The sequence below is a fragment of the Lachancea lanzarotensis genome, scaffold LALA0S06 (assembly GCF_000938715.1).
Source record: "Lachancea lanzarotensis genome assembly LALA0, scaffold LALA0S06, whole genome shotgun sequence".
In the NCBI taxonomy this organism is placed as follows: Eukaryota; Fungi; Ascomycota; class Saccharomycetes; order Saccharomycetales; family Saccharomycetaceae; genus Lachancea; species Lachancea lanzarotensis.
The window spans coordinates 366,576-383,234 of record NW_019212884.1 but is presented as its reverse complement, the minus strand read 5'-3'; the positions used below and the strand labels follow the sequence as shown (position 1 = coordinate 383,234).

General features: G+C 44.2%; 7 protein-coding genes and 1 non-coding gene across 8 annotated transcripts; 3 read left to right on the top strand and 5 right to left on the bottom strand.

The window, feature by feature from the left end:
• Window positions 1-9: 9 nt before the first annotated feature.
• Window positions 10-2,238, bottom strand: NTO1 (LALA0S06e04214g1_1; the record flags this gene model as incomplete). Its single annotated transcript, XM_022771864.1, has 1 exon — window positions 10-2,238. The coding sequence occupies one exon, from the start codon at window positions 2,236-2,238 to the stop codon at window positions 10-12; it is 2,229 nt and encodes a 742-aa protein (XP_022629025.1).
• Window positions 2,239-2,693: 455 nt separating this feature from the next.
• Window positions 2,694-3,920, bottom strand: RTG3 (LALA0S06e04192g1_1; the record flags this gene model as incomplete). The annotated part of the gene is made up of 1 exon (XM_022771863.1): window positions 2,694-3,920. The coding sequence occupies one exon, from the start codon at window positions 3,918-3,920 to the stop codon at window positions 2,694-2,696; it is 1,227 nt and encodes a 408-aa protein (XP_022629024.1).
• Window positions 3,921-4,350: 430 nt separating this feature from the next.
• SFT2 (LALA0S06e04170g1_1) lies at window positions 4,351-4,986 on the top strand (the record flags this gene model as incomplete). Its single annotated transcript, XM_022771862.1, has 1 exon — window positions 4,351-4,986. The coding sequence occupies one exon, from the start codon at window positions 4,351-4,353 to the stop codon at window positions 4,984-4,986; it is 636 nt and encodes a 211-aa protein (XP_022629023.1).
• A 91-nt stretch (window positions 4,987-5,077) lies between these two features.
• On the bottom strand, window positions 5,078-7,924 carry LALA0_S06e04148g (LALA0S06e04148g1_1; the record flags this gene model as incomplete). Its single annotated transcript, XM_022771861.1, has 1 exon — window positions 5,078-7,924. One exon carries the CDS (start codon window positions 7,922-7,924, stop codon window positions 5,078-5,080), a length of 2,847 nt encoding a protein of 948 aa, XP_022629022.1.
• A 1,350-nt stretch (window positions 7,925-9,274) lies between these two features.
• APL4 (LALA0S06e04126g1_1) lies at window positions 9,275-11,647 on the top strand (the record flags this gene model as incomplete). Its single annotated transcript, XM_022771860.1, has 1 exon — window positions 9,275-11,647. One exon carries the CDS (start codon window positions 9,275-9,277, stop codon window positions 11,645-11,647), a length of 2,373 nt encoding a protein of 790 aa, XP_022629021.1.
• A 166-nt stretch (window positions 11,648-11,813) lies between these two features.
• On the bottom strand, window positions 11,814-12,461 carry YOP1 (LALA0S06e04104g1_1; the record flags this gene model as incomplete). The annotated part of the gene is made up of 2 exons (XM_022771859.1): window positions 11,814-12,323; window positions 12,411-12,461. 2 exons carry the CDS (start codon window positions 12,459-12,461, stop codon window positions 11,814-11,816), a joined length of 561 nt encoding a protein of 186 aa, XP_022629020.1.
• A 205-nt stretch (window positions 12,462-12,666) lies between these two features.
• On the top strand, window positions 12,667-12,759 carry LALA0_S06e04082r. Its single transcript is given in 2 exon segments — window positions 12,667-12,704; window positions 12,723-12,759. It is a non-coding gene; the product is annotated as a tRNA-Phe (tRNA).
• Window positions 12,760-12,919: 160 nt separating this feature from the next.
• ATH1 (LALA0S06e04060g1_1) lies at window positions 12,920-16,333 on the bottom strand (the record flags this gene model as incomplete). Its single annotated transcript, XM_022771858.1, has 1 exon — window positions 12,920-16,333. One exon carries the CDS (start codon window positions 16,331-16,333, stop codon window positions 12,920-12,922), a length of 3,414 nt encoding a protein of 1,137 aa, XP_022629019.1.
• Window positions 16,334-16,659: the final 326 nt, after the last annotated feature.

Here is a 16,659-nt window from a genome sequence, read left to right as displayed (position 1 = left end):
TTAACAACCTCACGATAAAGCCTTCCATAACGTCTTGTTTTCTGTCTCCGATAGCGGTTCGGTTTGGTCGAGTTCTTGTTCTTCCATAAGAGGGATTCCTTGCCATGGAGCATGCTCTATGCCACTATCAGTGATTGAGAAATCCTTGGCCAACCATCGCTGGATTTGAGACGTGTCCACCCCAGATTCAAGTAGCGTGTGAACGTGAATCTGTAACTTTTTAGCTTCAGATTTTATTCTGCGACTGGCCTTTTCATCGGATTCAATTTCGTTGAAATAAGCGTCCATGAGCTCTCTGAAAAGTTTAATACACTCATCATTTTCAGAATCAAAAAATATCTGCAGCTGACTGTTTAATGCATCGCGCGTCTTCTTTTCTTGCATCAAGGTCCTGTAGGAGGAATAATTGTTCATCCTTTTTAAGATACTTTCTCGCACAACAATTTTCTCTGGGTGAGTATAGATACTTTTGGCCTTTCGGATCGTACTGTCACGTAGTTGTAGCACCGTTTGTCTTTCGACCACAAGACTAGCCATTTCTTGCAGCTTTTCAACATCATTTGATAGAAGATTGGCAAATTCAACGCGTTGTTTCATTTCATCCACCGTGAAAGAACTAAACGATGAGGCGTCGAATTTCCTTACCAGTGGTGCACCTCGCTTTAACTCTCGCTTCATAGACCAGTATTTGCATAGGTCCGCGGACAAACTTGAACTATTTTCGACTTTAAAGACATCCAGCACTTCTTGCGCCAGCCGTGCAAACATTTGAGGGGCAATCGGAGTTCCACGATTCGTTGTCCATTTGCCCTTGGTTTTAAAATTAGACTTATTTCTCTTCTTGACCGAAACTACGTCTTCGGTCTCTGAACTGCTGTCAGCCGCTGCAAAGTAGTTTCTGGTCTTCATGATGCCCTCTTTACACTCCGGCCAGTCCGGAGGAGAGTGCCTATCGCAGAAACTTTGTAGTCTGAGTCCAGGTGCATTAGACGAGACCTCTGCTATTGAACAAGAACCAAAGTCCAAGTAAAGACCGGCCCTCTTGGCGCACGTCACATGAAATGCGGCGAAGCAGTTCTTGTTCGAGCATTGTATACATGCTCCGACTTTCTGCTTGCAGATATAACATGTAAGTTTCCATCTCGATCGCGGTATCAATTCAATGCCATCTATGGGCTCCATGTAATGTGAATTGACAAAAAATAGTTCTGGAATCCAAAGTCCGCATACTACATGGCCCCAAGAACCACGGTCTGTCTGTTTGAAGGCACCGGTGTGGCTCGGGCAGAATAGACAATTGATTTTTCTATTTCGAGATATCATGCATCTACGGCATAGCCATTGGCCCTCGGGAATGAACACGACTCCATAGCACTCTTGGTGGACTGCGACGTCACATCCATCACAGAATACAATAGCGTTAGAGTTGTCGCACTCACTTAACCCGCAAACTGCACAGGGCTGGTCAACAATGTAGCCAGTCCCATCATCAGATCCATAGCTCTCGTAATGGGCCCAAGCGGCTCTCGTTTCTCGCGTAGAAATCTCAGAAGTGGTAGAAATCCTAGGCGGTATTTTTTTCTCCAGATGGAACCATTCCGTTTCCAGCACACTCATAACAATTTCAAAAATCTCATGGGACAGGTAGTTATGTGGATCAGATATGCGAATCTCATTGAGATACCTTATATAGAGGTCATCCTGTTCATCCATGTCATATTCTACCTTGAAATTTGACTGGTATCGGGATATATTTTTTAAAGGATTGGGATGTAGCGTGGCAGAATTGTCGGTTCTCTTGATGTAAGGTGTCAGATTCTCGTCAAAATTGTTTATGGGAGATGCTGTCAAATATCCAAATTTCTGGTATGCTCTAGGGACCCGCGGACTATGCACTAAGCTTCCTATGCTCAATTTGCATTTTTTGAATTTGACCTGACTTCTGTCAAGTGCAATTGGTTCCACTGTCACTTTGTCCTTGAAGATTACTTGTTTTATGTGCGTTTTTGGACTATTTCTGCGGGTTTCATTGTCTTTATCCACCAGTGAAATCTGACCCTTTATAAGGTCACCTGGGTGGTTCTCAACTTCGTCCAATTGGTCTTTCTCGCTTGGTACAATTACCGGTAACAGCTCTTGTTGGTCGAGATTGACATAGAAATCTGTGAAATGTTTCTCCTCTCGAAGCTTGGGTCCTTCATCCCTATAGCTGTTGTTGATCTCCTTCAATGGAGACATCTAGGAAGGTTAGTGCTGTGCTGTGAGACGGTATTCTTCGTCTACAATACTTAGTCATTGCCGGACGTCTCTGTCCTGCCCATGCCTTTGAGTTGGTAGTTGAATCACCACCATAGTATAAAATCACCAGTCACGTGATTGCTATTTTAAAGTTAACAATGGAGCCATCGGCCTGTGTTTTAAGCTGCCTTGGTATGCTCTGAATGGATTAAGATCATGTCAATCTTTCACCATACTTGGTAATAGTTTCTTCAGCACTTTTGTTCTTGTCCTTACTCATTACTGTCTTTTACTGTCAAGCAGTCATTTACCGACGCTAAAGGACAAAACAAATGTCATAGAAAAGAGACAAAATAAATCGAGTGTCAGTAGCAGCATTTCATTGTCCTTCCCACATGGCTCGTTGGTAGAGTAAAGGTCTTGTCAAAGCTTATTTACCTTTAAAAAAATAGTCTTTATTTGCCAAAATTCAGTAGAAAATCCGCTGCCGTTCCTTCACCTTCCCCTCCAAACATTAACTTCGCGTTGTCTTCTGCTTCGATCAAGTCTCCAGACAAGAACTGCTGCAGATCGTCCTGGATTGTGGTCGATGGCGTGGATGATGAGTTGTCCCCCATGTAGGAGGTGACTCTGGCATCGATAATCTGCTCCGGAGAAACGCTACTCCCAGCAGCGATATGCACTGCAGCAGCCGTGTTGCTGCTGCCTCCTGTTGATAATGAGGGCGTCTGTTGACGCTGTGCAAGTGTCTCCAGGCTTCGTATCTTGTGTAAAAGAATTTGTCGTTTGCGATTCTGTACCTCCAGCACTTGTTGTAAATACTGCAGGTAGTCTGTGGAGCGGGCCAAAATGACACCTTTGTTTGGCTTGACCTCTTTGCCCTTATCATCGTAGTTCAGGAGGCTTGGCGGCACAATCTGGCTTAGTTCTTTGACCTTTTGTTTGATGAGCTCTCGTCGTCTTCTCTCGACGGCTTTGTGAAACTCGCGGCGACGACGAATTCTCTCGTCTTGCGAAAGTGGTTGTGCGGCGAAACCGGCGGAATCCACCGAGAGAGGCAGTTGCACAGCTGGACTCCCGACCGCTGATTGTGAAAAATGCTGGTTTCGTATTGAAGATGACGTAAATGTACCCTGTCGCAGATTATTGGGAGGAGACCGAAGACTGGACGACAAAAACTGGGAGTAAGACGCCAGGTCTACGGATTCACGCGGCTGAAATGAGGAAGAACGCGGAGACATGAAATCTGTGGTCGCCACGCTTGATCCAAACGAGGAAGAGATGCCGTCCGTGAAACTCGACAATTGGTCATCATTCAACGTGTCCCGTTGGTAAGGCTCGTGCTGGAACAGAAGGTTTTCCATCAGAAAATCTGGTTGTGTTTGTGCAAATTGCTGTGCTGATCTCTCCTGGCTGGTCAAATTCTCGTCAATAGACTGTCCCGGTTCGCTACTACGCCGCACAACGTTACTCAGGTGAGATATCGAATTTCTTTCCCCCAACGTATCCTGCATTTGGGTTTCGTCCTCAAACGGATTTTCCATGCTCATCTGGTGACCGTATTGTCCTCCAACGTCCTCACTTCCAGTTATAGAGACCCCCATATTCCCATTCAGGTCGCCTAATCCTGCATGTCCCAGTAATTCTTTGATGAAATCCTCGTCGTCTTGTTTGAACTCCATACTCGTCATACCGTAGTTCTACTTGTAGCCAATTCTTCTAGCTATTGACCCAAATACACTACGAGGGTCCTTGTGGCCATGTGAGTTCCTTGAACGGCTATTTGGATCCCGAAGGTTTGGTAACAGGAAGTATATCTTATTAAAATAACTAGTTCACTTTCTTATATTAACTGTCAACTAGTCATAAGAACAAACCAAATCGGTAAATCGAGGCTATATAAGCATATTTACTTGGCGTTTCGACTGGAAGAAGTTGAAAATCACGGTCGTGGACACTTTTAAGAATTCAGAGCCTTTTTCAGCTTCTTTTTAGCGTTTCTGTAACGTTTATTCTGTTTTCAAAGCACTATACTACATACACCTAGTAGTACAATTGTATAAACTAGCACACACACGCACACACACACACACTCATAGCATACTCACCATAATGGCAACACAACAGGAAGCGACGCTCAGGGACTCGCTCAATAGATGGAACGAGTCTCGGACGCAAAACTCACAGGGTTTCAACGAGGGTGCGAAAACGCTGTTTGCATCATGGGCTGATTCGCTGAACAGCAGAGCTCATGATGTGTACCAACGTCTGCCGATGTCCCAGCAAGACTTGGTGCAAGACCAAGAGCCTGCATGGTTTAGCCTTTCGCGGGTCGAAAGATTGTCATTGTTTGTGTGTTGCATTTTGGGATCCGCAGCGTGCTTTACGCTGTGTGCCTTTTTACTGCCAGTTCTCGCAGTGAAGCCACGCAAGTTCGGACTTTTATGGTCTATGGCGTCACTGCTATTCGTGGGAGCATTTGGCGTGTTGCAAGGACCGGTTGCGTACGCGAAACACATAACGTCAAAAGAAAGGCTGCCATTCAGTGTGTTTTTCTTCACGTCCTGTTTCCTGACGATCTACTTTGCTGCATTCCAAAAATCCACGCTTCTCACCATCCCATGCGCGTTGTTGGAGCTGATTGCTGTGATTTACTATGGGATCAGCTATTTCCCCTTTGGCGCCTCTGGTTTACGTATGATCAGCTCTGTGGGTATCAATCAAGCAAGAGGAGTGCTCAGAATCTGAGATGCCACATACTCTAGATAATGCTGAATTTGTTTTTAGATCTTTCTACATCCAAAACTTGTATAGTTAACTTTACAAAAGAGCTCCGTGTCTAAATTTCGTAACCAGGAGGTTCGTCATCTTCGTCAGTTGGTGACCCATGCACAGGCCCTGTAACGTTCGCGGAATGCTTGAAAGCGAATCCTTCCCGAAAAAGATTCGTCTCAGATCCACTGGAATTTGCGTTTATAACGCAATCAATGTTACTAAAACGCCTTTCACAGTTGGGACCGTTCAGCATTGAGGGTTCTGAGCTGTGGTTATGTGTGCTTGCCCTTGAAAGCGACAATTGATGGATAGATAAGTCATCTGGCTCGTACGACCCAGAAACATTCGGAGTGCTCATTGGGGGCGTGAATGGAGAGGCTACCGGAGACCCGGGGACAGAAATGGCTTCTTCAAATGATGGAGGAGGAACAGTCTCGGGAAATGACGCTTTGGTTGCAACATCATACGTGGGCAACTCAATGTTGGAAGTGCCACAAAGATCAGAGACAATGTATATCGGTGTATCGATCAACACTTCGTAGTGCTTCACGGCATTCGAATCTCCATCCGATTTTTTGCTGATACGCAGCATGATCTCCAGTTTATGCTTAACATGTATGTTCTTGAAACTGACGCAATCCAGGTAAAGACCACGCTTGGGTTCATTAACACGGCTATGTGAGTCAACCCTCACGTTTGACACAGACTTGAATGAAGTTCTGGAACTCTCCTTTTCAATGGGGCTAGAGGTCGATGCACGACGCGAAGCAAAGGGCGTGTTGGCACGGCGGCCAGCAAAAAATCCTATTACACCAGAAGCTGCGCTATTTCTTCTGAGTGTTGGCCCGCTGGACGCAGTGTGTGATTGATAACCACTAGTGAACTCATCAATACCATACGGTGGCACAGCTTTAGACGACTTCTTATCTAGCATTGAAAATTTGGGGAAGCTTAGTTTTGACTCGATAACCAAAGGATCCACCAAATCATGGGATGGCCCACTAGTTTTGCTATCAGAGGGCAAGCCAGCATAGGATAAAAGATTTTCTGACCGGCAGTTGTCTATAATTTCTTCCTTCATGGCTCTGCCACCTTTTTCCTTCGATCTTATTTCCCATAGCGGCAGAATCCGTTCTTGCTTTCTTCTGCAAACAAATTCCGAATAATAAGGATTATACGGGTCATTTGCAATAGCTTCAGTTTGTTCAAACTCGTATTCCAAATTCTTTGACACATAAGTGATTTTTTCAATAACACTCACTCGTAACCTTTTTACTGAAATGTCCTTACTGATTGGAGACAGCTTTATCTTGATTGGTACCTGGCTGCCAGCTGGTACGTACTTCTTGAGTAGTGATACTTCGTATGATAACGCATCATTCCAAACTCTGTTAATATAAACGGGCTTGTCTGCTGTGAAGTCCGAGATCTTGGGAGGAATACGCACAACTTGAATGGTTTGATCTCCCCTGATCAAATTATTCTTGGCCGGGCCTTTATCAGCTCCGCTTTGAAACTGATCTCGCACTTTTCTTAATAGTTTATTGCTCGAAAATTTATTGTGAGTTGAAGGTTCCGTTGGCTGATCTTCAGAAGCATGGGAGCCACCTGAATGACCAGAATAATTGTCGCTTTTAGCATCTCCGGGTGTAGAGTTACTTGACGCCAGCTTTGCTGCACAACGAAATTGATAGCTAACTCGTCCCGACGGTAAATACAGTGTCTCTGGAATGGTGCAAGAGAAAAATACTGGTATTAGAAACACATATTCACCCGGTCGAAAGGTCTGTTCTTTGCCTAAAGTATCAAGGCTTGCTGAGAGTATATCATTCGATTTTTTTCTGTTCGTGTAGCTCTGGGTTGCTAAGTCCGTCTTGTTCTGAAACAAAGCTGGTTTTATGGAGGTCTCGGGCTGTTCGACAATTTTGTTCTTAGTAGACAGGTGGCGCGGGACGTAGAGGTTGTAGTTACTCTCCGTAAGATCCCATTGCAATTCGCCCAATGTGTAGTATTCTTCATTAGTTGTTTTCTCAGGTGGTACACCGTGCTGCCAGTATACTCGCACCTTCGAATACAACTCCGCTCTTAGTTTGGTCAAAGTCGTTGAATCCTTGAATGAAACAATGACTGCCAGGTTGAAAAGAACATTCTTTCCCTCTGCGTCAATTGGAGTATTTTCTCCCGCTCCTCCATCATTGCTTGTTGTAGAGTTAGACTGTTGATCACTTGCGGCCATTGGGGATGCTTCGTCTTGACTAGACGTGCCCGGCTGGTCGAGTAGGGTTTCGGTTCCATTGAGCATCGCCAGATGACTGAGATATTCGTCGTCCTGTGACGATACCGTCGGCAAAAACACCACTTCTGATGATGTCGCAGAAGATATGATCATATCTTTATTAGATGACAAAACCTTTGGGTGAAGAAATCCCCTTTCTCCTAGGTATTCCAGCATGTATTTCCGACCATTTAAAAGGTTTGCCGGCAGTTTTGACGTATGAGAGCTCAAATCGCTGTGCAGTTCATCAGACTCAGAAAAGTTTTCGCCCGACTCGATATCGGCCTCTTCGTATTCGTCCTCACTGAATACTGACTTCGGAGCGTTTTCTGCTAAGGCAAGCTCGTTGGAGGCAACTCCGTAATCGTCGTAGCCATGTGACAGCCGCGGCGATCCTCCATGAAACAATAAAGTGCTATGCAAAGCTGCGAGACCAGTTCCTGGGGTAGCACTGGCGTGGGAGCTTGAACGTTGCCGGTTGTTCGTAGAGTTAATATGATTAGACCCGGTTCTAATCATATTAGTAATGGCGTGCTTCACAGAAGATGACCTTCGGCGTGTACCATGCTCGGCAGAATCTGATCCCACTCTCTGCTCATCCACCATAGCGTACGGTTTTGGATGTGAAAGTGGCATCTTATTCCAAAAAAGAATCCGAAAACCTCTAAGAAGATAGAGAGCCGAGTGGAGTGTATTTTTTACCCATAAAAATGAAAAGTAGAAAGCCTCTGTGAACCAGATACTACTAGATGTGCAATTCTGGTACCAATTCGGATCCCGTACTGCTTTATTTGAGTCTCAATTTTAGAATTTCGAGCCAGTGCGTTTATGTGAATGTAATGTGACGGGCTAGAACTAATCTTTTAGAGCGTTTGGAAACGGCTTCTCTTGAAAGGTAAAAAGACCCAAAAAAATCGCCACACCTGTTTCTTTTTGACTCTGAAGTCCAATATTGAAGTCTGGTCGAAACTGCTGGACCAACTTTGGAGTAACAATGCTGCTTTCCACAAATTTGGATGTCCGAATCCTTCGTGTAAGTCTTTAAATTGGACAATCTTTCCAGTGATAAGTACGGTCACCTGACCTAGCATTTTAAGCTTTGTCGTTACCGTTAGCCGATGAATGAAGCGCCAGTTTCAGATCGGCTCAGTTCAGTAATTTCGGTTTATGGACTGAGTTTCATGATATCATTTTAGAGGTGCCAAGCTTTCTTCGTTTTATGTTGATGAGCAAACGGGATGAACTCAAGGTAACGTTCTGTTTCCTGATCGACTTACAGCTGAAGAGAATGAATTCCTACGTTAGAACATCGCGAAAATGATTCTCGTAATTTGATGAGCAAGTGCTAAAAGCCCCTTGGTTCATTGGCATTGGTGTGTGTGCTTGTCAAGCGATGGAAAATGAACTTCGATTGCTTGCCTTGAGGGCCGTGAAAGTCACTAAGACCGACATTAGCAACATTCCGATCACTTAGAAGAAAATAGGACACGTTCCGTTGCGATAGAAGCTTGGAATCCGTTCGCCGCATCTTTTTGACCCAACAACAACGCATAGGGTCTAAAAATAAGTCTTAAATGGCGCTTACAGAACCAAAATTTCCAAACACCAACCGCATGGCTACCCAACAAGCTCCGTATTAGCCCATTGGAAATCAAATCGGTCCCAAAGCTTTTGAGGCCTAGGGAATTCTGTACTTCGTACGACAACACGATTATTCGTTGAAAGACCAGTCAAACAGAAAAGTGGAAATTGACTAAGTCAATTCAAATATTTCAGTCTACCATCTTCTCTACCAACAGACTCACGACTCCATTGACAGTCATTGTCAAGAGTTGTTTGAAGTTAGTTGTTCATGAATACCCAATGGCCTAATTTTAATTCCGTACCACTACTATATTCAATTTCGATCTTATAAAAGCTTCCAAGAAAAATAGACAACTAGACACCCACTTGATCGATCAAAAGCTCCCCCGTTATCATTCCGCAATGGGATCTCTACGAACATTCATCAAGGATGTTCGAGCGGCCAAAACCTTGGCAGAAGAACGAGCTATTGTAACGAAAGAATCAGCAAGAATTCGAACCAAACTTAAAGATGACCACTTGGCATCAGACAAGAAAAGGAAAAACATTCATAAACTACTGTATTTACACATTTTGGGTGAGAAAACTCACTTCGCCCAGGTGGAATGCATCAATCTCATCGCTTCAGATGATTTTCGTAACAAAAGGCTGGGCTATTTGGCAGCAATGATATTGCTGGACGAACATCAAGAGATTCTGACACTGCTCACGAACATGTTGAACAACGATCTCCATAACGCTAACAGATATGTGGTATCAATGGCTCTTTCGACCCTGGGATCACTCACATCGCCAGAACTCGCTCGTGATCTGTATCCGGACGTTGAAAACATCCTGGCCCGTTCCTCAGACGATTTTTTGGTGAAAAAAGCGCTTCAATGCGCTGCCAAACTTGTGGGAAGAGATGCCGCTTTGTTGGAGATTTTCTACCCCTATGTCGGAACCATTTTGAGGTCATCTCAATTGGGCACTCATGGGGGCCTGTTGGGTGTTGCTAAACTATGTCAGGCTGCTGTTCTGTGCCGATCTGAATACGAATACGAGAATTATCCCGAGATTTTACATTCCATAGTTGATCAAATTCCGGAAATTTTCTCAATCCTGCAAGACATAAACTCCACTAGTTTCAGTCCCGAGTATGACGTTGGTGGAACATGCGACCCTTTTCTGCAAGTTGAGCTCTTGTACACATTACGCCTATTATTCGAAAAAGCACCTCAAGAAACATTGCAATACAAAAACAAGTTGAGCGACATTCTTACTCAAATCGCCACAAACTCAGATAGCTCTAAAAACTCAGCACAATCCGTGCTTTACGAATGTGTCCGCACAATTTTTGCACTTCAGCTTGATCAGTCGTTGATAGTTCTTGGTGTGAATGTACTTGCCAAATTTTTGTCAGGTAAAGATAACAACACCAAGTACGTTGCCCTGAACACACTGCTACAAGTTGTCCCTCAAGAACCAAACGCCGTCCAGAAGCATCGGAAGTTTATTTCGAGGTGTTTGTTTGATCCAGACATCTCGATCCGGATAAGAGCAGTGGATCTCAGTTTTGCGATATTCAATGAGACTAATATGAAAGAGCTAGTAAACGAACTTATATCTTTCCTAAAACTTTCCGGAGAGCAGGATAGAGATCTGATTATCAACATCGTTGATCAGCTCATCAATAAATTCGACCTATACGCGCTTGATAATGATCTTTGGGCTATTGAAAAAATGGTTGAAATTATTAAGATCGTCGGTCAATACGTTTCCTTCGAGAAAGTCAGTGATGTCATGGTAATGATCAACAACTCTCAGGATTTGGAACAAAAAATGAAACTTATTCAGGAGATAATAGAGCTTTCCTTGGGCAAACGGCAAGAATCTCTTGATGGCGAGAACTTGGGCTGGAGACTCTTAAGCGTTTGGTGCATGGGTGAATATGGTGATGTGTTGCTGCAGAAAGGCATGTTCCTTGATTCAGAATTGACCACTTTTTTGTCTTTGCTCAATGGAATATACTCCTCAAATACAAAGCTTATCAGTTACATTTTGACCGCTGCTTTGAAACTGTCGTCGAAAATTCAAAATCCATCTTGCGTTGAGGACTTACGCAAGTTGATAGATGGACACACTAAGGACACGAATATATTACTTCAGTCCAAAAGTGTTCAGTACTCCGTAATTTTGAGTCAACCGGTCGGTCAAAGACAGGATATATTGGGAGCGATGCCACTTTTCGAAAAGAGTTTTAGAAACGGTAATAGCAATCACAGCGAGAAGCCAAAGATCAAAGTAGAGAATCAAAATGTACTACTGGATCTTTTGGAAGGTACATCTGACGCTACAGTCAAAAATGGTTCACAAGCTTTGCTTGATATTTTTGGAAGTTCGTCTCAGGAGGGTGCTATCCCCACTACAAATACAAATTCAAGTTCTTCCATTTCATTAAGTCTTCCTCAGGATGCCGCTGAAACGTATCAGTCTAACGAAATGCAAGTTTTTTTCAGAACCGTTAGTGTGGCCCCTGCAGAAGCGCAATTGGAACTTTACATCCAAGGGCACGCTCAAATTGACAATTTGCAGATCTTGGCTGCCGTCTCCAAGACGCAGAAGCTCACAATGGGGCATTTGTCTAGCGCCTCGATTGCGGCAGGCCAAGTTTGTCGGCAAGACATGAAAGTGAGTGGATCAGGGAAGCTCAAATTGAGGGTAAAGCTAGTTTACGATGGAGCTTCTGGTACAGTCACGGAACAATTTGACCACAAATTTGATCAGAGTTTGTAAAAGAATGTTGAACAGAACTTATAGCAGATACGAAAATAATATACGTACATTTTCTCACCGAGCCCACTAGAAACAGCCCATTTTGTGAGATTTTCAAAAGGCACTGAGGCCACGAATATAAGTCATAGTTCCCTTATACGTGTGTAGCGTGAGTTAGCTAGCCAACTTAGATTGAACGAGGATCGAATCCAGAAGCTTTGCCGTGTGACGTCAAATTCTCCACCTTAGAGCCGATGTCACCGGTGGTGGTCTTAGCGGAGTTTGGAGTCTTGATGTATTTCTGAGAAACCGGTTCCAAGATCGTCTTGTACACGTATGTGGCACCATTAGTTTGTGGCAAAGCCAAGTAGACCAACAACAGGGTCTTGAGGAACCAGTAGAATGGAATCCAGTAAAGGATGGCCTTTGACCAGAACTCAATAACGTTCAAAAACGCAAAAACTACCCAGTAGGTCAACAGTTCCGTGTCATCAGTCGACGTAGAAGTTCTGAGTGCAATCAGGGAGTAATACGCAGGAACCACGAATCCCACGAAATTTGACAAAATCTCACCGATTCCACCCACATTGATGAAAATCAACAGCAAATACAAAGAAGCTGCGCCCAAAACTCCATATGATTTTGGCAATTTGGTTTTCGCCTCAAATTGTTGCAGCAAACCGTTTCCGGCAAATTTCTGCTCCCAGAGTTAGTACCACCGATACATGTAAAGAAACCGGGAATGTAAGGAATTCTACCCAGAAAAAAGGAGCATTTAACGTACTTGATCCAAAGTTTTCAATTCGTCCTGGAAAACTTTAACGTAGTCACCCATTTTCGAGCAGTTTAATGACAATACTTATGATTATGAGAATAGATCACAATTGTAGGTCAGGATAATGATTTATGAAGGCGTCAATAATCCCTTGGTCTATTTTATACCTTTTTTCAGCTATTCGGAGCTTAAAGCAAAAATATCAAAGCGCGTGATGTAATTAAAGTGATATGTTTGTTGACAATTTGCTGTTAATCAGAAAAAAGCGGATTTAGCTCAGTTGGGAGAGCGCCAGACTGAAGATAACTTCGGTCACTTAGAAATCTGGAGGTCCTGTGTTCGATCCACAGAATTCGCATTTTTCTATTTTTTTCGTTACTGATATACTGGAGTATATGGATGTGGGGGAGTGCTCAAAGGCTAACCAGTAGCTTGAGTGTGCTTTGGACACCAATGCATGGCGTAGTAGTGATGAAGATCTGATGCGGAGGCCTTTCTTTGAAATTTGACGCTTGTCGTCAAAATAGTGCGATTTCTTTGATTGTTGCGCCTCTAGAATCATCGTCTTGATCGAAAGTACCGTGCACACTGACCACGACAAATCGGGGTGGTGGACAGCCTTGGTTCCCCATAGTGGTACAGTTTTCATAGCTGAAATCAAAATTTGTGATATTGGAGCGTGGGATCTCGATCCGGTTCGCATATGCGTCATCGTGCGTGTAAGGAAGTGACGGCTCCACTTTCAAATTGCGTAGAATCGTGACGAATTTGGACTTCAGAAGCGTTGAATCGGGCGATAGCTTCGACAGTTGGCCAATGTCAAGACGCTGCGACCGGAATAACTCCCACCGGTAGTCCTCTTCGGCCTCCGTGATATCGAAAACCGTCTCTTTTCTCTCTTTGAGTTTTGACTTCACGTCCCCAGCGGGGCCTGAAATGCCCATAATTTCCGTTTCTGTATCAGGTCCCGATCTCCTGATGATTGAAGAAGCATTACAAAGTGCCGCTTCTATATCTCCAGCGTAGGGCAACACAGAAATCGAAATGTTTTGGGCAGGCCGTTTTCCCCACAATATGGTGCCGCCCGTTAAAGTGTGCTTGTTGTCCACCCCAAGATCGATCAGGATTCTGGCATTCTCATTTTTCCGAAGCGGCTGCCAATGCGTGAAATTGTTGCCATCTGTCAAAGAGTAAATGACATCGCCTGCCACCCCGGCGGTGAAATTTGTCACTTGTTTCCCCTCTGCGATATTATTGTCGATGTTTAAAAGCGGATTGAACAATTTGACAGAAATATTCTGACCGGGCTCTAAAATGATATGCGTCACCGGTAGCCCACCATGCGGTTCCCTTTTGGAAGCATCGGGATTCATCACGAGTCGGTCGTGAATAATATTTCGATCCAGTACTTTTATCTTTATAGGTTGCTCACCGCATTTGTGGGTGATTGTAGCATTTTCATCCCCCACTACAACATCGAAAACTTGTCCCATGTATTTGAAATCTGTTATTTTAAAGCCCCCTGGAAGAAGCGGGAGCCTTGTAGGGTTGAATTTTAAGAACCTTGTCATTCGACCAGTAGTCTCGTCTGTCTCATACGAGTAACGTAAACCTGTTAAACCAAACAGAATACTTTGCAGGTACCCGCCGTTTCCGGTAAGAAATGGGAAAGCAGGCTGTGTTAGACCATTAGTTAGAAAGTTATCGTCACTCTGTTCACTAAATTGAAGGAACGGCGCTCTCACGTAAGGTAGCACTGACTTGTACAGATAACTTTGAGAAGAGCAGCCGTGATTTAGCAATCCTGCTGCCGCCGCTACGAAAACTGGGTAAGTCATCGCGGGCCCAGAAGCCGACTGACGCTCTGAATAATAATACAGGTTCTTGATTGCATTTTTCAGAATTGTTTCATCCGTAATGTAACCCAATGGATATGTCATCAGCACAACGTCAGCCTGCTTGATCTCGACAGAGGAATTCATGTCCGAATATTCCAGTGTTATGTCTGATTCTGCAACTGGTATCAGCACCTTTTTCTGAACATCCTTCCATTGGGGGTCAACATCTTCCTTCAAATGGTTGCCGATATCAGTAGCCCATTTGAGCAAAGTCTTAATTCCAGCGTTAGTGAATGCTCCATTATCCACAAAGTTAGCGAACTCGTCAGGATCTGTCATGTTGTGCGTCTCATACGCATCGAGATCTGGATTATATTGCACGTATGCAGTGAAAAAGGTGGCTGCATCTCTTACCAAAGGCCAAGTGGTGTTCCTTAGATACTCGTCGTCGATGCCGTTAGCACCATTCAAATAAATGAGAAATGAGGCCATTGCAATGTCAATGTTGATATGATACTCATAATCCACGCAAGGACCAGTAGATGTGCAGTTCCCAAATCTTCCACTCGTCCAAGGATAAAGAGCGCCTGGGTAACCGTTTTCGCGGGCATTCATCCTAGCTTGGTCGTGCATCGATTTCCGGTAAGTGACCAAATGCCGTGCGATTTCGGGAAAGAATGGTAGAAGAGCGGGCATGATCCAAAGATCAGCGTCCCAAAACACTAATCCGGCGTACGAATCTGAGCTGAGGCCAGATGCTGGTACAGGCAACCCACGCTCTTGTGAGACATTGAACCTCCGAGTATTGCTTAACAAATGGAAAACGGATGACCTCGCAGATAACTCAAGTAAACTGTCTGACGGTATTTCAATAGTGGCGTTCGCATAAATGTGAACCCATGCATCTTGATGCGACGCGGTTAGATCGTAGAGATGCCCAAAATTATCATGAACTATGCTCTTCGCACTCTCCAAATTTGTTGAAACCTTATCGTAGCGGTCATACTCTGAAGACATGACTCCCACATATTTCGTAACTGTGACAGAGGGATTTTCCGTGGTAAGCTGCAAAAATCGCTTGTTTGTTACAGACGTATTTGTTGCTTGGTACACCACTCCGTCCAGATTGGACTCAGCGAATGATACTTGCAGCGACGAATACATGGCAGCTGATGAGTAGGGAACATTGTCTGGCTCAACTATCATATAAATTCCGTCAGAGTCATAGCCTAAATCTCTCAAGTATGTTCTTTGAGATGTGGAATGGTTCAAGACGTCAAATAATTGCAAGTCGAGTTGCTGGCTTTTACCGCGGTTGTTGGGGATTAAAGATAGTTCCAGCTGTACAACACCTAGTGGGTGCAGTAATCGATGGGCGAAAACCTTGGACTTTACGTGGACAGTATCGAGCCAATCCAATTCTGTCGTTACTTCGCCCGTAAGCATAGAGAGATTTTGCCGATAATTAGAAACCTGACTCTCGTGGACGCTCTGGGCATTAAAAAGTTCAGTGTTGTTTCTTATAGAGAAACTCAGATCCGTCCATTGTGGAATTGCAGCAAGAGCGGTGGAATATCCGTTTTCGTCCAACTCTGGAAAATTGGTAGAGTTGAGTTTTGGCTCTAGGGCGTAAAAGTCAGAAAGGAAAGCGCCGGCAAACCGTCGGTTTCTGAGTGGCCAGCCATTATCCAGAGATCCCGGTACGGAGCCATCAGGAATCCAAATGTTGAAGGTGTCTTGTGCATAGCCGAACCCTACATTGGGTATGCGGCTGCCTATATATCCGTTTGCGACGTATGGCTGACGGGAATAGGTGTTTTCTGAAAAATGAGTGGTTCCCAACGTCCACGAATCTTCGTCGTAGTAGGTATCTTGCGAGTCCGTCAGGAGTTCGTAAAGGGCCTCTGAACTTCGTCTTCTGCGTTCCAAGTTAGAGTCGTGAAACTTTCTTCGGCCACGAAACACTCGACATGGAAGACTTCCAGCTTTCGGCACTTCACTGATCAAAATCCAACTGCCCACTAATCCAACCAGCAAAATTATACCTGCCATACACCCTTTACAGGGCTTGGACTTCCCATACTCCTTGGTCATTTTGAGCTCTATATGAGGTAATAAGGCCTTGGTCTGAATCGAAGCCCGAATGTGAAGCTGTCAGAGTTAAATATACTAGATATACTGTGAGGCTCAGCGTCGTACCGTGCCGTGATCAGATCTGAATTTTAGCCCTTGGACTAAAGACAAAAAATGCAGAACTAAAAAAGGTAACAAGACAGGGTACTATGACCTCTAATTGCTTTCTTTGGCAGATAAACAACTCCAGAATGAAGCAATACGGTGTAGTATATCAAATAAAGCGTCTCTATGAACAAGTTACAAGCCTTTAGTTGTTCGATTTTATTTATTTGTCTAGCTTGAGA